Source organism: Coturnix japonica, chromosome 24, assembly GCF_001577835.2.
Source record: "Coturnix japonica isolate 7356 chromosome 24, Coturnix japonica 2.1, whole genome shotgun sequence".
In the NCBI taxonomy this organism is placed as follows: domain Eukaryota; kingdom Metazoa; phylum Chordata; class Aves; order Galliformes; family Phasianidae; genus Coturnix; species Coturnix japonica.
Genome location: NC_029539.1, coordinates 5,100,242 through 5,121,391, shown reverse-complemented (window position 1 = coordinate 5,121,391; position 21,150 = coordinate 5,100,242). Strand labels below are relative to the sequence as shown.

The 21,150-nt window shown below is 47.1% G+C and overlaps 1 protein-coding gene across 13 annotated transcripts in view; it reads left to right on the top strand.

The window, feature by feature from the left end:
• Nucleotides 1–1,250: 1,250 nt before the first annotated feature.
• NCAM1 (neural cell adhesion molecule 1) overlaps nt 1,251–21,150 on the top strand; it is a 74,281-nt gene continuing 54,381 nt past the window's right edge. For 2 of the 13 annotated variants that reach the window (XM_015884030.2, XM_015884032.2), the window contains exon 1: nt 1,251–1,493. In XM_015884030.2, coding sequence (XP_015739516.1) covers nt 1,442–1,493 — 52 coding nt within the window. In that variant the 5' untranslated portion in view covers nt 1,251–1,441. The remainder of the gene's footprint in view (nt 1,494–21,150) is intronic. The other 11 variants (XM_015884029.2, XM_015884028.2, XM_015884038.2 and 8 more) reach the window with 9 other exon arrangements.

The following is a 21,150-nucleotide window of genomic DNA, read 5'->3' as shown; positions in this document are numbered from 1 at the left end:
ACAGTGGGATGGCGTGCACCCTCAGCAGTTTGCTGATGACACCAAGCTGAGTGGTGCAGGGACACCATCCAGAGGGACCTGGACAGGCTCTGAAAGTGGGCACATGAGAACCTGATGAGGGATGTGGAGCTGCTGGAGCGGGTCCAGAGGAGGGCATAAGGATGCTCAGAGGGCTGGAGCACCTCTGCTGTGAAGACAGGCTGAGGGAGTTGGGCTTGTTCAGCTTGGAGAGAAGGCTGTGGGGGAGACCTCACTGCTGCCTGCCATTACTTGAAGGGAGCTCACAAGCAGGAGGGGAAGCACCTGTGTACAGAGTCTGATAGGGACAGGACCAGAGGGAATGGCTTTAAAGTGAAAGAGGGGAGCTGTGAGTTAGATGTGAGGAAGCAATCCCTTCCTCAGAAGGTGGTGAGGTGCTGGCACTGCTGCCCAGAGAGCTGTGGGTGCCCCATCCCTGCAGGCACTCAAGGCCAGGTGGGATGGGGCCCTGGGCAGCCTGAGCTGGTGGGTTGGCTCCTTTATGGTCATTAAGCTCCTCTCCAACATAACCCATCCCATGGTTCTGTGATTATCCCTCTCCCTGAAAGGAGGTTGTGGTGAGGTGGGCGTTGGCCTCTTCTGCCAGGCAACAGTGACAGCAGAATGGGGAATGGTCTCAAGCTGCAACAGGAGAGGTTCAGATTGAATATAGGAAGAACCATAAGTGGTGGGGCGGCAGCAGGGGCTGCCCATGGGGGTGGTGGAGTCACTGTCCATGGGGTTGTCATGAAACGTGGAGGTGTGGCACCGAGGTGGCCATGAGTGGCCAATAGTGCTGGTAGGTGGACGGTTGGACTGGGTGATCTTAGAGGATTTTTTCCAACCCAAAACAGAGTAACCCTATGGTTCTATTTTTGCCTGAACAGTCTTTCCTCATCAGCGTTCCGTGTCAGTGCCATGAGGAGCCCTTACACACAGAACTGTCTGCTCACACAGCATTAACGATGGAAACGGTCATCGAGCAACTGATCCGCGTTACTTTGCTCGTCGTGACGGCGATCAGCTCGGCGCGTTTCCCCCCCTCCGCATCACAGCCCGGCACAGCCCGGCACACGCCCCGCTCCGCTCCGCGCCGCGTTTTGCGGGCGGCCGCCAGCGCCCACCGGCACGGCCTATTTGAGGCGGGCGCGGGCGGAAGGACACGGCGGTGCCCGCCCGCACCAGAGAGCGGCGCGCAGGGATCCGCGCGGTGCTGCGGCGCTGTCAGTCACGGCGGCGGCGCCGGGAGGCGGCCGGGGCGCAGCGGGCGGAGCGGGGACACGCGCGGAGCGGAGCGGAGCGGCGCGAAGGGGACGCGGGGCAAAAACGGGAAGATCCATCCGGAGGGCCGCGTGGTGCTCCGCCCGCAAGGAACGGCTATTTCGGAGCGGCCCCTCTCGCCCACCCCACCCCGCCGGCTGCGATGCTGCCCGCCGCCGCGTTGCCCTGGACGTTGTTTTTGCTCGGAGCCGCAGGTACCGGCGGGGCGATGCCGGCTGCGGGCGGGGGCTGCGGGGCGGGGGGAGCCCCGGGCCGGGGGGGGCTGCGGGAGCGCAGACAATGGGCGGCGGGTGCGGCCGCCACGGGCGCATTGTGAGCGGCGGGGGGAGCGGCAGTGCGGGGTGCGATGGCACGGGAAGGGGCGCGACCGCACGGGAAAGGATGCGGTGCGAGGGATGCGGTGCGAGGGAAGGGATGCGAGGGAAGGGATGCGGTTGTACGAGACGCGGTTGCGAGGCGGAGGATGCGATCGCGAGGGGTGTGATCGTAAGGGAAGGGATGCGATCCCGAGGAACGGGATGCGGGTGCGGGAGATGAGGTTGCGCGGGGAAGGATGCGACCGCGCGGGATGCGGCTGCGATCAAAGAGCGGCTGCGGGGAATAAGGAGGAAAAAAGGCGAGCGGCGGAGCGGGGCGGCTGCGGCTGCGGCGGGGAACGCGGCCGGGACGCGGCGGGGGGGCGCGGGGCGGCGGCGCGGGAGCGTGCGAGGGGCGCGCGCCGTGCACGAGCAGCGCAGCCCGAGAGGGAGGGGAGGGGTCGGCGGCGGCCAATCAACGCCGGGCGGGAGCGGCCCCCGGGTCGCCAACGGCCCCGCGACCCCCGGGGGATGGGCGCGGCCCCGGGGCCGGGCAGGTGCAGCGGGAGCTGCTGCCGGAGCCGCCCCGCCCGGAGCGCGTACCGAGCGCATGGAGCCCCCGCGCGGTGGATACCACCCCCCAAATCCCCCTCCACACCCCCCCAATCTCTGACGCCCAGCATCGTTTGCTGCCCCGCTCCTGCGCGTGTTTATCCAATAATAGTAATTACGAATGCAGAGACGGTGCCTGGGGAGCCGCGCAGCTGGGACTGGGCTGCTAAAGCTGCAGAAAATGGTGAATCCCGAACCCAAATAAAATATTAAAAAGCCAGAACAAAGCGGCGGTGCTGCTGGTGGTGAAGGCAGCCATAGCCCGTCCATCCGGCGCTCTGTTATGGGATGCTTCGGGCTGGCACCGTCCTCCCCGCGCTGTGATGCCGTGCTGTGTATTCCCGTTGGCGTAGGGATGGTTTAATGCACTGCTACATTGAAGGGATATTCTCCCGTAACGTAGAACTTGATTTATAGGTCCAGCAGATGGCTCGGCTCCTTTCATTTACATCCCGAGGGTTTCATAAATAATAGTCTTTTATGTGAACCTTCTCCTCTTGACCTACGCAGAAGTCCTGGCTGGCATGGGTCTGGGTTGTTGTTTCTTAAAAGACACTTAATATAGCAGTAAGTGAATGAATACCCGGTGTTTAAGTGTTAGAGATTGTGGCTGCTCTCCAGGCTGGAAGTGCCTTCGCTCCTCGGCTCATCTCCAGGAGCACATTTTACAGCCAGACCTTCTTGCCACTGGGAAGCAGCGATTCCTTCCTTGCCGTGAGATTTGGGGTTGAGTGTTTGTGGTGGTGGCGACGTTTCGTTGGGTCGGTTGGTGCTTTTTGTTTGCCATCGCCGTGGGTTTGCCGTGACCGGCTGTCAGAGAGCAGAACCAATCGGTGGGGGAAGGAGGAAGGAGCGCCGCATCTGCTGCCATCAGTCTGCGAGGAGCAGAGAAAAGCCTCAGTAAGAGACAAAAGCACGCTTTATTTCCTCGTTTAAAAGGTCGTCCTGCGTTTTGCTCGTTATTTAACACATCTGCTGTGATCATTTGTGTAGAGAATGTATGATTTTGTTGTTCCTCTAACCCGGAGCTTGCGAATAGCAGGAGATGCTCTGAAGTTAATGGAAGTGCATGCAGAAGCAGATTGGGGAGAAGCTGTTCTTTGGCGATGTGTCATAGCTTTTATCCAGGGGGCTGTTGGGAAAAGTAGGGCCGTGTCAGCTTTATCCAGGTGGAATGAAAAGGTCTTGTCTTTGTTTTCCTGACTTTGTACCTCATAGAGATATGGAAGGTGGGCAGATATAGCAGAGCAGTTGTTGTCTGAGGGCTGGATTGGGATTTTGGAGTCATTTTCAGTGTACGATATGGGCACCTGAAAGGAGTCAACTATTCCCAGGTATAAAGTAAGGCAAAACTGTATGTTAAAATACTTGATTTTCCCCACTTATAGTCCAAGTCTGATGGTTTTCATTGTATCTAAGAGGGCAGATAATGGCAGTCCGTGCAGTAGTCAGACCTGCAGCTCCCAAACCTTCCATGAGAGATGAGAGAAAAGCTTGTGCTGAACTGTGCTGGGCTGTGAGCAGAGATGCTGATGTGTTTGAGAGCGACAGAACTGAGCAGACAGCTTTGGTTGTGGCATGTCTGGGGAATGGGGTATGTATGGGCTTGGCTGTCTGAGGTTGCTTTTGTTTTATCACATGCAGTGTGTTTACTGCAGATACTTGTGTGAAGCTGTTGTTTGGACAGATGCGGAACATCAATAATGGCCTTAATCCTGGTAACGTCAGATCTCTGGGCAGCTGCTGATGGAAAAGCTTATTTTTGGGAACGGCTGACAACTGAAGGTTCACCCAATTTAGCAAGTGCTAATTGCTTCGGAAAACCAGAGTTGTGATTTAATGAGTTTGGTCCTTAGATGCTTCCAACTACATCCAGTTGGACTAGGTGGACATAATGTGTCCCTTTTGGCTTGGGGTATCCTGTGGTTCTTTGACTGTGCAGTGGAGGTGGTTTGATTTGCCAAGTGGAGGCTATTCCATGGGTGAAGATGGACACGGCGATACAGCTCTGCATGGTGGTGAGATTCTGAGCTTCCTCCGCTTGGTTGGTGATGTCCAACCCATGCCTTGAGGAGATACCTTGGGAAGTGGAGCGAGCTGAAATCTAGACTGCAGGAATGGTTTTTGGAAGGCAACGTTGTGGCTCCAAAGGGACCCAGGAGCATGGAATGGCAGGAACACACCCTGTGACTGCAGGAGAGGAGGGATGGGTTGTGTGGATGGAATGATGGTTGGCTGATGGGTGAAAATTGGTGTCTCCATGGAAGAAATATTCCAAGTGGTTTCTGGAGTTGTGTAATGTATTCATACAGGTGTTAATTAATTATCACTGTCATGAGTTTCTAATGAGGTGGCAAATATTATTTTAGATATTTCAAGTTTTATAGAATTTATTGCTATATTTAAAAGAAAAATGCTGGAAAACATTAACATTTAATGATCTTTTTTCTTCATAGCTGGGATATCCATGGCTGCATTTAAATATGATACAAAAGATGAACGGTCAATTTGGCGTTGTTTACATCATGTTGGTAATTGGGTCTTAATGTGTGGTATCGCTGCATAATCTGATGTTTAGAATAAACAGTGTCAATAATTGAAGAAACCTCAGAATTTGGAAATGCCCGTTGGTGGTTCTTCGCATCCCACAAAACGCGGGCTGTCTTTGCATATTAATCACCCTTTCAAAGGAAGTTTGCCTTATTTGCATTGTGCACGCACTGAGGAGTCCCATAGTGCGCCTGAGAAAAAAGAGGGGGGGGGAATCGGAATTGTTGTTCTGAAAAGGGTTTTTATTCCATTCAAGTGGAAGGACTGAATGCAGGAGAATTAGTGCAGTGTTTTGTAGAAGAACAGTCCCATTTGGTCATTGCGTTGCATGCGGAGCCGGCCTGGCTTTCTGAGTGCTGGGGGTAGGGTTGAGAGGGGAGTGACTCCTCCGCGTGCGCTGTCATCTCTAGAGGGGGAGATGCCCTCGGCTCACCGTGTGTGTGCTCTCAGGGTTATCAGACAGGACCCAAAATAACAGCAGGAGGTTTGGTGCCTGCCTTCTGAATGCACGGACCAAACCTCCAGGCCTTCTGAAGGTATAAAGGCTGGGAATGTCTTCAGGTTACCTACATTTTGGAATAACAAGCTGTCTTAGGGGTGATCTGCTCCTTTGGTGCTGTGGTTTTAGGCTGCTGTGACGGTTACTTTGGAGGAGAGTTGGGTCGATGCGTACGAGTCTTGCTGTCTTTTCTCCTTTTGTCTTTTGTCAGCAAATTCAGGCAAGGTAAGCTTTTCTGTTACACTGGACATCCTTGCACAAGCTAGAAAACTATGTGACAGTCTCTAAAAATAGACGTTTTTACTTCAAACTTTGGAAAATTGAACTTCAGGGAATGGTAGAATGGCAGAGTTGTAGAATATCCAAGGTTGGAAGGGACTCCCAGGAATCAAGCCGATAGAATCGTAGCACGGCTTGGATTGGATGGGACCTCAAAGCCCACCCATTGCCACCCCCAGCCATGGGCAGGGCTGCCCCCACCAGCTCAGGCTGCCCAGGGCCCCATCCCATCTGGCCTTGAGTGTCTGCAGGGATGGGGCACCCACAGCTCTCTGGGCAGCAGTGCCAGTAGCCCACAAGTCTTCTGGCTCCTTCATCTTCTGGCTCCACACAGGACCAGCTGAAAGTGAACCAGCGTGTCTGAAGAGTTGTGTTAGGGAGGTTTCGGTGAGTGTTGGCTCTCAATCTGTTTTACTTGGTATCCTAAATGAGAAGATGCACAGATAAAACATGTGGCATGATGTGTAGGCACATTGGCCTGCAGGTTGAGTCTGTGACTGTGGTTGTTTCGGGCAGCACTGCCAACAGCTTTGGCTTTCGGAACAGGTGAATCCAAATCTATTTCTTTGCTGACATTGTTTCTGTTGGTGGCAATGAGGGAAATAAAGACATCTGTGAAAGGGAGAAAATGTGGCTGAGATAACTGATGTAATTGCTGTACTTTCCGAACCCAAAGACGTTACCATATGCTTGTGTTTAATCAATAACATTGAGCTCTGCTGCTTGCTAAAGACTCTGCTACCTCTTTTCTTTTGCTTATCCTTGAATTATCTACTAATTGGGCATATTTTCTTACATGGAAGTAAGTTAGTTTTGTGTAAGTGGGAAAACATGAGATACTTCTGCCTTGGATCCCACAATGTTCTCACCCAAATGTGAGGCAATGGCAGCTTGGGATATTTAGGCTGGGGTGAATTTGCTGTCATTTATTTCTGCAAGGAGCTTTTTGTTAGACAGGGATGGAGCTGTTGCTGTTCTTGTTGTCTTCTGTAATAGCAAATACCCTTTTTTGCTGTCCGGTCGGCAGGTGGTTGATGTTGTGGTGGTTTTTGTGACGGTGAGAAATGTAGGTGTGCTGGTTAATGCTATGGTAAAACAGTGCATTCAGTGCACTTCAAAAGCCCTTTAATAACCAGTTTAAAATCGTCGTAGCTGAGAGTTTAAATAGCACTTATCAATGCGCTCACTGCATTCATCCCGCTCTGCAATGCAAACTGTGTGCTGACAGTATCGGCTAATTACCATTTTTCAAGAACTTGATTTTGTGTTTTTTGGAATGTGTTAATACTGAGAAACAGTCATCAGGCACTTGTGTATCCCACTGCACTAAATATCATCAACAGCTGCTTGTCCAAGGAACTTATTAAATTATTACAAGCCTGCAGAATTCAAAAGAACAGACAACTGTAAACATGCTTCAATTGTGGTGCTTTCAAGAGATAATCTCTTCGAAGTATAACATGCTTCCAGGCTGGGAGCAGACGTACAGTGCTGTTCTGGAGCTTCCCAAATCCTTTTGCAGCTCAGTCTGCTCCTGGTCTGTGGGTGCAGTTTGCACTGGGCTCTGTGTGTAGGAAGGAAAGTCATGTTACAGCAGCAGCAAGAAAATAAAACGTGGCCGTGTGCTGCTGTGTTGTGGCCCTGTGTTGTTTGTGTGTTATTTTGTGAATGCAGTTGATCTGTTGGGGTGTACAGAAGTACCTGTAAGTAGTATTATAGGGGGAAAAAAAGAGGAAAAAAAATATTTTCTTATCAGGTGAATGGCTTTATCTTATCTCCTCCTTCCTAAGGATGGCAGTGAGTTTAGGTGGTGAGTGAAAGCAGTGCTGCTTATTCCCGTGGAATTTAGCACTTTAAATGGATTAGAACTATAAATATCTCTGCCTGCCTTTGTGTCAGATCCGGAAGCGTCCTAAAGTACCCACAGTTACTTATTCGATGTACATTTAACAAGAATTCCACATTTCTGCTAAATAAATGTGAACTCCTTAGGAGTCACCGATTGTTTTGTTAAGAGAAAGCAAAGCAAAAGGTCTGTGATGGGCTGGGGCTTTCTTCTGTACTACACTGCTGTGTGCTGGTGACTGGGTGAGGGTCAGCCTCACATTTCTTATACTTTGTGGGTGCAAGGTGCTGATATCTCTATCTGCACATCAAACCCATTCTGAGCTATTTGGCGCTAATAAAGATTACATGCAGTACTACAGCTGGACTTACAGTAGGGTGGAGTGGCACAGGTTGCCCAGAGAGGCGATGGTGCCCCATCCCTGCACACAGCCAAGGTCGGGCTGGACGGGGCTCTGAGCACTGCTGGAGCTGTGGGTGTCCCTGTGCACTGCACGGAGTGGCACCGGGCAGCCTCTGAGGTCCCTTCCAACTCAAACCATCCTACCATTCTATTCTCAATCTACTTACTGTAGAGAAGTTTTGATATTCATAAATGAGGTCATAAATTAAGGGCAGTGTAGTGGAAGGTGTGATTTGACAGCTCTGTGCCAGGTTAGCACTCTGAGCTCCACTAGATGGCACTAATTTATTGTTCTCTCTGTGAAGTTGCTTTCTCTTGGGGGGCAACGAACACACTGTGAGTTATGATGGGGGATTTTTTAGTTCATTTGGAATAATAATTATAAATAAATCCGTGGAGATAATTAACACATAACTGTTCACCTTGTGTATGTGGTGTCCGTCACAACCCTGTGCTTTTGAAGTAGAATAATGAACTGATATTTCGGGTGAGATTTAACAGTGGGATTGAAGCACATCATCAAAACTATGGTAGGAGAAAAGAGAGAGGATTCTGTGACACCAGGGGGAAGAATGCAGGTAAATTCGTCATTAGTCCTGAACCAACAGCCCATGTGTTTGGCTGCACACAGGTCTGACATCTTTGCTGTCAGTAAATCAGAAGAATTTGGTGGGCGGGCAGGTTAACTTTCCATAATTCTATCTCAAGACATCTCTGTACTCAGAAGCTTGGTTGGATGAAGGCAGGAGTATTTCCAGCATGTTGTAATCATCCAGGTTCTATCTTTAGTGAGCATCAAAATGATTCAAACGTGATGACGCAGAAGGGCATTGGGTATGACATGAGCATATTTTTTTCCCACACAAAGGGTAGAAGGGCCACGATGACTATTTTCATCTATTTGATAGGCAAAGGGTTCTCAGCAGAGATCCTCCGTATCACGTTGAGCCGATCTGTAGATCTGTGCGTGCTCTGTGCAAAGTTAACAGCTTTATCAGAGGGCTGAGCTGTGTGCTGCTCGCTAACCTTGAGTGCAAGTTTCCTAGAAGGACATCAGGAGAGAGCTGCCTTTCATTCATTTAGCTGTTGGTTTGTGGCTTGACTGGGGGAAATTTGTCTTTGCTTTGGTAAACTGGCTGAGGAAGAAAGCCTTGTACCCTGCCACAAGTACCATCACTGAACACCTCCAGTTTGTGCACAGAAGGTCCGCTCGCTCATTAGAGCTCGTGCTTGGGGAGGATGTGCAGTAACTTCTGTCTTTTTCCTATGTTGCCAGTCCTATCAAACAGTGTCTTTGATGGCACTGTAAATACGTGAGCTTCGTATGGACCCCGGTTTCATGCCAGCAAGGGAGATTTTTAGGATGCTCAATGAGAATAAATGCTGAATAAGGCTTTGTTCTACCAAACAGTAACTTATTTTCTGCATTTAATCTTGTTTTCCGCCAAGCTGAGGGGAATCCTTGAGCAGTGTTGTAGTTCTGCATCTGTTAGCTTAGGATCCAGAATGGTGGATAACTCAACTGAGTGCTACGGAAGGAAAATGCAGCTTCTCTTCAGATCTGTATGTGAATGACAGAGCTCTGGCTGTTGTGTTTGCAGTGTGTGTGGGTCCTTCTCTGCTCTCTGTCCCTCCATAAAGAAAACTGCTCTTCCTTTCTGAGAAGCGATTGGCAAGTAAGCGGTTCTTTCACACAAGACAGATGTGATATTTTGCTGTTGAAAATATCCACCTTCTGCCTGGTCAGTGTTGGAGGGGATGAAGGGAAAACATCCTACATCAGTTTTCAGGACCTCAAATCTTACTCCCATGTTAAGCAGCTCTTACAGCCATGTCATTTGGGTGTTAGTCTTTCAAAATCCGTAGAGATGTTTGCACTGACAGTGGTTTAATCAGACAAGGCACCGTTGTGATACACGTGGAGGGGTTAGAGTTGTTCAGTTGGGAATCTGCCTTCTGGCATTTATCTTTTAGGCACTGTGAGAGGGTCTGATTTATGTTTCAATTTTTTTTGTTGGTTTTAGTTGTGTGTTTTTCCTCTCCTTGAACTCTAGATTCATGCGTTAGTCTGGCTTCTAATATTTAATTACAGTCATCTTTTACCAGCTGTAGCACACCATTCTGCATAGACTCCTTCCATCAAAATGGCAGGCTTTTAAAATACAGATCACTGCTTGTTTCCACTTGATGCCATTTATTTTAACAGAAATGTATGGCCATTGGGCATTTAGAGCCATAGAGTCGTTAAGGTTGAAAAAGACCTCTAAGATCATCCAGTCCATCCTTCCACCGATACTGACCTCAGCACCCCATCTCCATGGTTCCTGAGCACCTCCAGTAGTGGTGACCCCACCACCCCTTTGTGCAGCCTGTGTCAGTGCCTGGTCACTCTCTGATATCAGGAAAAGCTTCTCCAACAAAGTGCAAGGACCTCTCAGGCAGTATAACCCGAGTATAAACGTGTAGCTGATGAGGCGTTAATTATTTGGGTCTTATTCAGGCATATGGTACTGAATACATTCTTTCTGGAATTTGTGAACATGCATTACTGCTTGGTTATAATCGTATTCTCCAGTGACTTTTTCCACTGCCATTTGTCTGTTCTTCGCAGTATCTGCCGCTTGTTTGCAGCATATGGTTTACCACTTTGCAATTTTGATAGGACTGTATGAGCGCACTGTTACCAATGTTGTTCTGTTGGGGGGAGCTGCAAGCTGTGGGAACACCTCTGTTTGCTGTCCTGGGTCAGGGCACTGGGTACCCGCTGCTCTTTGGACACACCAGTGATCCAATTGTAAATTAACCTAAGAAGGGGAAGTTTGGCGAAGCGTGTCTGGGTCTGTTTGACTCGTTCTGTGTGGACGGCCATTGGGGGCGGTGGGTTGGGACACAGCGGGGGCGAGAGCGAGGTCTGCCTGCCAGAACAGAAGGTGGAATAGTAATTTATTATCTTCCATTCTTTGAAAACAGATGGAAAACACTGTGCTCATAAATTTGCAAGGGAAAGAATTTTGGAAGCAGCCTTTGCATATGCCTTCCTCCTCCCTCCCCCCCACACACCTTTTTGTTTTTTGCATGCTTAGAAAAACAGAACAGTGAGATCTGTCCTCAAGGAAAATGTTGGGTGTTCAGCTGAATGCTGCTGAGATGGGCCGTGCTTCTAAAGGTCCCCAGAGCATCCCACAGGGCTGTGAAATGGAAAGTGCGTCAGTAACATCCAAAGGTAACTTGAAGTGTGGAATGAGCCCATGGAGGAGATGGCACTGAGAGTCTTAGGATTCCTAGACCTGTGGTATTACATTAGAATATGTTTGAGATCTCAGTTTGAGTTGCTTCAAGTCAGTGGCTTTCTTTTGTTTGTCTGGGTTTTGTGTTTCAGTTTGTTTTTTTCCTAACAATACTGAAAAACAGAATGAATGTCAATGATAGATTGAGGCATTTCTTTTTAATGGAAGGCTTGGATACCAACCACTTCTCCCCCATCATTCCTGTTTGTAATGTATTATCATCTGATGAAAGGGTCAGCTCTGAAGCTGTGACTTGCTTCTTCCATTTTCTGGTATAAGAGGTTACATTTCTTTTTTCTTCTTACTTTGCAAGATAAGAAGAGGTTATAACGCCATTATTTCCGGTTAAAAGCTAAGCAGGTCCCATATGAGCCTCGTCTGATTCATTATGGATTACTGCTCTAGAATTAGAAAATTGCGTTATAAATCATGATGTCATCCCTAGCAAAGCAATTCATGCACGAGCTGCTGGAGCTGCCCATTGCCGGCAGCTGCGCCGCGTGCTGCACTGTGGGGAGGGACAGGTGGGTCCCTGCTCTGACTTCAAACTGCTTCCCAGTGCTGTTTCTTTGTTTAGCACTGAGCTCCCAGCACTGAATAAGATGCGATGCAGAGCACTTCATACAAGGCTTTGGCTGGAAATCGCTTAGGAATCGAAACTCCAGCACTGTCAAAATTTTAGCAGCGCTGTGTTTTATNGAATAAGATGCGATGCAGAGCACTTCATACAAGGCTTTGGCTGGAAATCGCTTAGGAATCGAAACTCCAGCACTGTCAAAATTTTAGCAGCGCTGGGCTTTTTGTGCTGACTGATAGATGAGAAGGGAAAAACTGGCCTTCAAGGGGAAAAGCCTAACTTAATTGAGGGGGAGGTGTACTTCAAAGGGGAAAAAGTCCTACAGCTGAGAGAGAGGCTGCGGAAAAGCTTATAATTGAAGTGACTTCACATTTTGGCAAAACACAAGCAGCTATTTCTGCTTAGAGTCTGTGAATTTAGAATTAAGTTTGGAGCTGGTGTAAAATAACTTAAGATTTTTTTCTTATACCTCGCCAACTAAATAGTCTCCTCATTTACTGAGTATCTCTAAAAATCTGTGGCAGGTGTTTCAGGCTGAACTAAGCAACAGGAGATGGAGAGCTCTTTGCTCCTTATGAGTGCCTATAAATGAGAAGGTGGAGTAAGACCTGATGTTGGGGTGTTCAGGCAGGCAGCCTGGTGGGACATAACCGTGGCTCTCAGCTTCCAGAAGCAGCAATTTGAGGCATCCCTGAGGTGTTGGCCAAGGGGAAGAGCTTCATCCACAGTGGGGATTGGTGACTGCATTGTGTTGGGGTGCTCCCATACTGCCGGATCTTGTGGTGCTCTTCAGGTGCTGCAGATCTTTAGGTCTGCTTGAATTCCAGAGAAAGGAAACTCCAAATGGGTGTGAACAACAAGAAGAAACTTCAGAAATACCGATCAGTGTGTGATTATCTTCTGACTTGTTAATTTCTAACTCCATAAATGCATTTGACTTCATATTCGGAGTTTTCTATATGGGATTGATCTGTCGGATTTTTCACCCAGAGGGTGGTGACGCACTGGAACAGGTTGCCCAAGGAGGCTGTGGATGCCCCATCCCTGCAGGCATTCAAGGCCAGGCTGGATGTGGCTCTGGGCAGCCTGGGCTGATGGTTGGTGACCCTGCACACAGCAGGGGGTTGGGATGGATGAGCACTGTGGGCCTTTTCAGTCCAGGCCGTTCTGTGATTCTGTGATTGAACGGTTGCATCTGACTGCCAGGTTTGAAGGACGCTTACTAATACAGCCTCATTTAATGTTCAACAGTGGTAATTTTTATTTCAGAACAACAAGTCATGTTCTCACAGGGCTTTTGTTGTTTTACTAAATGACAGAAGTGACTAAATCCATGCTTTATGCATACATCAGATATCACATTCTCATACCATCTGTTACCAAACTTTGAGATTTTGTTTTTTGCCAGTTTGCAGCAATTTTAGGAGGAAAAGGGGAAATAGAACAGGTGATTAAGAGTAGAACTCTAATGGGATTGGAGTGATGCAGAGCATTGTGTGCATTTCCTTGTTAGTGTAATGGTAAGAGAAGTGTCTGTGTTGGGTTTTTAAGCTGTTCATTAGCCTCCCACAGAAGATACCCTGTCATTAACCAGTCACTGTTTCTTTTTTTTTTTCTATGGAAAAGTGTTTATAGCTGTGATTGTGGTTCATTATCTCTGATGAACTAAAGGATGTCCCGGGAGGAAATGGCTAATAACAAAATCACCTGTGGGTTGGTTCAATTCACACCACATCCTCCTGTGTACGTGATTTAATGTGTTTATGTAATAGAAAGATACCTCACTCTATAAATTAACCCTCCTAGTTTGTCCTATTTCGGAGCTTCCCGGTTGTTCGTTGGTGTTTGCTTGCTGTAGTAGCTGCTATTTGGGTTTGCTTTTCCTCCCTTCAGTCGGTACAAAAGGAAAAATTATTGAAGTGCATGTTTAATTATTTGTATGTTGGTGGTGTAAAGCTTTCAGTTACTGTTTGACACAGAAAATCTTCAGAACTGTCTTTTGAGGAAATAGAATCAGCATGAGAACAAGCAAGGCGTAGCGTTCTCCATCAAGAGAAGAAGATGTGTCTCAACAGGAGCCCAAACAGCTCATCATTCAGGAGTCAGTGCTGGTCCTGTGTAGGCAGGGCTTCGTTTAGAGGTCAGAAAAATGGGCAGGGTTCTCCTGTTCTGCTCCAATGGAAGTCCTGTCCTGTCACCACAGTAAATGCCTGAAATCTCTACATCTCTGCGGGGTTTGAATCTGGTATTTCAAAACTGATCTTATCTTAGAACAAATGTCAAAGTGCTCAGTATTTTTTGCTGGCCATCTTAACTAAGGGTGTTAAAGTGTCAGCTAATAATTAATTTCTTCACTGACTTAATTGGCTTTCCTAACGTGTGTGCATAGGAATAGAAGTTGGAGTTAGCTTTACCATAAGGCGATGTTTCTTTAAACAGTCCATATTTTAGAGTTATGGAATTGTACAAAATGTTTCTGATAAGCAAAGGATCTGCAGCTCTGATATCTTCCATTGTGTTGTGTTGCAGCCATGTTGTAACCAGCACTAGGTTTGCAATGCTAATGAAGGGTGCTGTATCTTACATGCGCTCATTATATTTTTCAAGTGTCTTTGATGCCTTGGAGTGTTTGTCAGGATGCTGGACCGTGGGAGGTGTTTTCCACAAGGAGTGGCACAGATGGGATGCAGTCTGCCTTGGTCTCACCCTTCCTCATGTCGTGTGTAGGATCAGTGTGGTATGTACACTGCTGTTCTGTTGTGTGCCTTCCTGTAGGTTCTGGTGGGACTTTGGAATACTGTATCAGAAGCAGAAATAGTCAGGTGTGTAATCAGAGGGCTGGAGCACCTCTGCTGTGAAGACAGACTGAGGGAGTTGGGCTTGTTCAGCTCGGAGAAGAGAAAGCTGTGGGCAGACCTCATTGCTGCCTGCCAGTACTTGAAGGAAGCTCAGAAGCAGGGGAAGCAACTGTGTGCAGAGTCTGATAGGGACAGGACAAAAGGGGAATGGCTGTAAAATGAAAGAGGGGAGCTGTGGGTTAGATGTGAGGAACCAATCCTTTCCTCAGTGGGAGGTGAGGTGCTGGCACTGCTGCCCAGGTTGCTGTGAGCCATTGGCTTTGTGGTCCATCTGTCCAACCTAAGCCGTTCTTTGATTATCATTACTGCACACTCATTTCACTGCAGGAAGAAGATGGGGGTAAAATTCAGCTGCGTGCAGAAACAAAGTGAAATCTGTATCAGACAGTGCAAAGTTGAGTGCAGTTAAAGCTAAGACAAGCAATTCCTGATGTGTATGAAGAATGATATAATGTAATGGCAATATTTTAACACCAGCCTCCTAATCACAGAATCATGGAATTGTGTGAGCTGGAAGCCACCCATAAAGGTTATCTGATCAGTGATGTGCTTGCAAAAGAAATGCTGTGCTTGTTTCTTACCAGCACCCATTGTGACATGAAGTTTTTTGCAGTCTTTTAACTGTTTCTACTGGAAAGTTGTCTTAATTACACGTTGCTTTCTTTTCGCTGTACCTTAGCAGAAAGCTGTAGATAACTGGCATTCAGACAATGGTTTGCATGTCTTTGAACTCAACTGTTTCTCTCCATGTGAAATGAACATTAAAACACTGTTTGGGACAGATGCCCTTTTACACAGCTGACACTGCCTGTACAAGCACAACTATCATATGCAGCCAAAGAACAGAAAAACGGAAATAATCAGATGCCAGCAGCACGAGTTGTATAGCCATCAATTCAGCTGCCTCCACACAACGCACTTCCAGGAAAAGTTAGAGCCAAGACTTTACTTGGCAGTGGTTGCTTGATTTTTAATTCATTTAAATGATCATCACCTCCTAGAAAACACTTGACTAAATTTTCATGTTTTAAGACAAGTCAAAATTATGCGGACGAGATCTATTCCATTTGATGCGAACAGCATAAAAGCATGTGAATCCTCAGTGGTGGCTGAAATTCTGGTGCTGTAACTCACTAATGATGTAATGATGCTGAATTTTTCCATGAAGGGGAAAGCTCTCACGTTTCTTTGTATGGTGAGCGAACTGTGAAAATGTCTTTGCCTGTGAGTATCTAAAGGGGATGTGAGAAGGAAGGGACAGACTCTGTAGTGGGGTCTGTGTGATGGGAGAAGGTGAAATGGCTTCAGACTACAAGAGGGGAGATTGAGACTGGAGATAAGGAAGAAGGTTTGGCACTGAGGGCGGTGAGGCACTGGCACAGGTTGCCCAGAGAGGCGGTGGTGCCCCGTCCCTGCACACAGCCAAGGTCAGGCTGGACGGGGCTGTGAGCACTGCTGGAGCTGTGGGTGTCCTGTGCACTGCATGGAGTGGCACCGGGCAGCCTTGCAGGGTCCCTTCCAACTCAAACCATCCTATGATAATAGTCCTGTTCGTGTAACTGCCAAGTGCTGATGGCTTTGCTGTACCAAATGCATCAGGAAGTCCATGACTGCTGGAGCAGCAGTGCTCCCTCCTTCCAGCACTGGGGCTCTCGCTGCCTACCAGGAAGCAGACAGAGGTCATTGCTGGGACGATACACAGGCTTCGTTCTTCCTAATGGGGAGAGCAGCTGATTTCATCCAGTTCACTTTGCTGAGAGGTGCATTCCTGAGTGATTACAGTCACGCAAAGCAGTGTTTTGCAGTTGGAGCTCTTCAGGAGCAGCCTGGGTCTGCCTGCCCAGTGCAGGGATGAGGATGAGAATGGGAGTTTGAAAGTGACGGGTGTAGAAACGAAATAGCCATTGACCTCTGAGGGAAGAAAGGACCCTTGTTCTGTTCCTTCAGCTGTCTCTTCTCAGTGGGGAATTCACGTTTGGTTTTCTGGTTTAATTGCTATAGGTGGTGCCTTGTCTATCTGTAGGTGTGAACTTAGAGATCTTACTGTCTTTAAACAAAATTCTTCCGAGTTCTTTAGAATCTTAGAAATTAAGTTCTGTGGAGTTTCTAATTGATTTGTGTGTATTTGAATGACTCTTTGCATGACACCTTATTTCCCTGATGAGGAGCACAGTATCATTAGGACAACACTGAAGGGTGTTCTCACTGATGGTGCAGTCCCTGAGGTCTGTGCCATGTAAGCCTCTAGGAAGTACAGGCTGCTTTATTCATGTATGAAGTGTTCATCTGAATGCATGCATAGTCATCTCAATGTGTTTTCTCTTTTTAAGGATTGCTGCTGTACAAAATGTTCTCATGAACTCTTTGCACATCTGCTCCAAAGGAAACTCATTGGAGGTTTTTCCTTTTTTCTTTTTTTTCTTTTTTTGAGGAGTTCATAGACTTGTAATTAGCGGCAGCGTTGTTAGTGTGATTAATGAACAGGGCAGTGTGCTGGAATGAAAAACTCTGCTTCCTTGCTGTCCATCCCCAGTTCGTGAAGGACTTGGCCAGACACTTCATGATGCTGCAGGATGAACAAGGGAGCTATTCATGATTACAGTTCTCTTACAAAAACAAATATGGAAGATTCATATGCCGGTCTCAGTTTTTGTCCCAAAGCACGTCTCACAGGTTTGGCTTTGTGTGGAGTTATTATCCGGGAAGAAGGAAAGGGACCTCTCCTTGGTCGCTCCCAGCATATCCATGACGTGTATGTAGGGAACGTAATGCCTTTGTGCAATTAATGCCTTTGTGCAACGAGTGCTGTGGTGCTGCTGATTCCTGTTGGTGCTCTGTGCTTTGCTGCAGTTGCAGATGAAGATCTTGGCCACATTTGGTGCATAGCGAGGCAGTGCTCTGTGTCAGGAGCTGAGTGCTGCAGGCAGCGCTGGAGGCCTTTGCAACATGAAGGCATTTTAGTGTAGTCAGTTTGCATTGCTTTTTTCTTTTTGCTTTTTCCAGAGGTTTTGGTGATCTTTTTCTTACCGAATTTTATCAGCAAAGTCAAATCCCAGGTGGCACCATGGCCCACGTACCATGTTGTTCCTTCTGGTTTTCATTTCATTACAGCTTTTTTTCTTAGCATTCCACACTTTGCTATTAATTCCTTACTCAAAATAAATAAAAAAAAATAAAGCAAAATATGATTTCTTGCAGTTATTTTGCCCATTGGAGGCAAGCAGAAATATGTCCTGTTTGCTTGGTTTCCTTTGGTGTTTGTTTGCTGAATCAATAAACAGCACCAATCTGACACATCCATTCATCTTAAGCTTTTTCAAGAGAATCTGATGTGACACAATGAACAAAGCACCAATCAAACATACCACCACGATCTTCTTCCTCTCTTTCATTCCTATAATTCTCTCAGTTGGAATAATGCATACTGAATGGTTTTTGTGGTGGTATTTCAATTTGTGAGAATAAAGGCAGATAAGAGTGTATTTTCCTCCCTCTTTGTGAAGGCGTTTCAGATTAGTACAGAAGTGCATGTGAATTTGAACTAGGCTGCTGGTTTCCTCTAGAGGAAGATCCTTGCTATTGGTAGCTGCATTAGTTTTTGGAGCACATTATCTTTTTCAAGTAAGCAGCATCTAAAATCTGGATGTCACTGTCTGCTGCCAATGCAGTGATTTACCTGCAGTCAGGTGACTGAAGGCAGCCTGAACTTAGCTATGGTCTCATACATACTTCCTACTGTGCAGTTTTCATTTAAACGCAACCCAAGGGAGAAATATCCATTCCCTCGCTTCTCATAAGGGCTGAGCAGTTCTATTACTCATTTTGTGTGCATGCAGGTAGGGCTCTGTCTGTGTCTGTACTGGTGATGGTAAACCAAGGCTCAAAAGTGAATATCAGCATCTTGAAAGTCATTTTTGTACTGCAATGAACAGAGCACCTGAGTTTAGGCAGGAGCTTGTTTAAGAGGGTGTTTGTCTTCACATCTGTTGTTTTAAGGACAAGTTTTACTGGTGTCAATGATCAAGTCAGTGATCACTGTGAATGATCCCAACAAGGATGTTGGGATTTGCTCTGCAGGTTTGCACTCCCTTCTTGCTTTTGTGTTTGTGTCATTGAGTTGGATCTTGCCCTCCTGCTGAACTAGTTCACATCCTATTTCTGTCATATGAGAGATTTTGTTAAAATATGTCAGAACTCAGAGGAGGTGTCTTAAAATTCTGATTTCCCATGAAATCTCTGCTGGCTCAATCCATCAGTCACCTTTTGTTTCTTCTGGAACTGTTTACCTGCTCCATGTCATTTCGTCTTGCAGTGAGAAATACAGGTCTCCAGAGCTTGTCTAGCTCCCTTGGATTTGCAGACAATTAAACAAGAGTTAAAAACTCCTCGTTTACAAATGTCTGCAGATGCCCACGTGTACATGCAGCTCATTGGAGTGGTAACCACCATCCCTGCTCATGCTTGGTAGCTGAGCTCATGTCAGGACTTCTGTTTCAAACGCCCACTGTGGCTTTGAGAAATTTGCCACTTATTAAGTGATTCCATTGAGAAGGTTGGTTTATGTAACTACATATTGCTCAGCATTAAAATTTCACGGGGCTTCTGTTAAACACGCATCCTGACCTTGTTTATATGGGACCTGATGAAACTAATAGGGTTACACTGTTCAAGCCTTGTATAATCCATTCCATGGGGCTGTCTGAAAGGCTGCTCCCTTATTTTTTTAAGGACTGCCTGTCCAGCAGGCCATTCATCCCTCTGATTATTTAGAAGAGCATCACTGTATGTTCTGCAAAGCAAATCAGCGCTGTTTTGGTCACTTGATACAAACTCATTCTAGTAGAGTTTGCTGCCATTAACATGTACATATTTTTTTGCTGTTTTTATGTGATTGAGGATAGGTGCACTGAAATACATGTTTAATGGCTCATGTACTGCACTACAGCTGTGCAGCAGCACTGTGTTGTGCAGGTTTCTTCTCACTGCCCATCAGTCACATTGTTCTGCTTTTGTTAGGCACGTAGTCCAACCTTTTGTTCCCCATTCCCTTCTGTGTCTGCCAGTTTGCTGTGTTTACTGCAGGTTGGAACTGCAGTCAGTTGCACGGCATCCTGTAAAGCGAGAGCTCTTCATAATAATACATTTAATGAGTATTGCCAATACATCAAAATTAACCATAATGAAAAGCTTAATTCTGGATTAACATCTTCAAAGTCTAAGTAGATCATGAAGGCCTAGTCATTACGCTGTTATGAGATGCAGTTGATAACACAAATGCCATGATTCAATGTTTATTATGTCTTGTGCTCTAGCACTGGTTAACTTTGACGTGCTGATTATGAGCGGAGTGAGAGTGATGGATGTGGAGGGGCCTCTCCTTGGGAATGAAAAGGATGTGGCAGTGTGTTTTTGCCATTAGCTGAGGAAGTATGCAGTTCTTCATTTCACATCTGGAGATATGAGGTTGCTTTGCTGTCCTGCTTGATGAACTGAATGTGGGGATGAAGCTCAGTGATGCCAGCAGGAGGTACTCCACACTCACAGCACTGCAAGGATGCGATCCGGGCAATTCACAGCTACCAGTGAAGTACAAAAGTTCTGATCTTCTGCAGTTCTCTCTCCAGAAACTAAAATGCAAATAAAGTGAAAGCATTTTTAACGTAGAAAATTCATGTAGATCTCAATGCAATTGGATTTTCCAGCTGAGAGACTTTGCAAGCCTGGAAAGATTTCCACCAAATGGGATTTTTTCTTCGCTTCCTTAGGCAGATGTAGGTGCTGGAAGTTACAGCCTTCTGGAATTGGCTTAAATTTAGTAGATGTAATAGCAGCCACACAGTGCCAGGAGACTTGTGATGCTTCCTGAGGGATGCAGCCTGGGCTGCAGGTTGGCTTCCAGGACTTGGTTGGAGCAAATGGAGCTGCTCGGTTCTGTAGATGACTGCTATGAGAACACTGCTGTTCCCTGCTGCGTCTGCATCAGTCCATGCTGCTGGGCTTCCTGCTGAACAAAAAGGAGGTGCCCATGGGTGAGTGGGATAAAAGCACAGCCAACCAACCCTTAGATGCACTTAGGCTTCTGCACCACCATTTTGTTTCAGGTCTTTAAGCAAGCAGGGAAATGGTGGAAATGCAGGAGTCTGTCACCTTAAGATTCTACCCTTTTCATGGAGGATTCATTGAATTTTATGGTACAAGCACTCTGGCTGATGGCACAATTCATTCCTGAAGCAGCAGGTGGTTACACTGGGTGAAGGGCTGGAGGTTTCCTGAAGGCAACCAGTTTGCATTGGAAAAGCACTGCAGCATCAGCTGCAAGCAGGAGCACCCAGCAGCGTGTTTCCTAAAGGCTGGAGGTAGTTGGGAATGTCCTCTGCACCCATGTGGCTGTGAGCGAACAGCCCAGCTTACAGCACAGTGATATCCGGCTGCCATCCAAGAATGCTCTTTTCCTTTGGGAAGGAGCACTGAGGCTGTGCCCATGCAATATGAGTTCAGCTGCTTTATTCCCATGTGATTTAATGAGCGGTCAGGGCATGTGCTGATAACCACTCCATTTATAGCACTGAACAATGTGGGATCATCTCGTGGGCTGTAATTAGCCAGGGATTCAGCTCTAGAAAACTGCAGCATCCATTTTGAAGG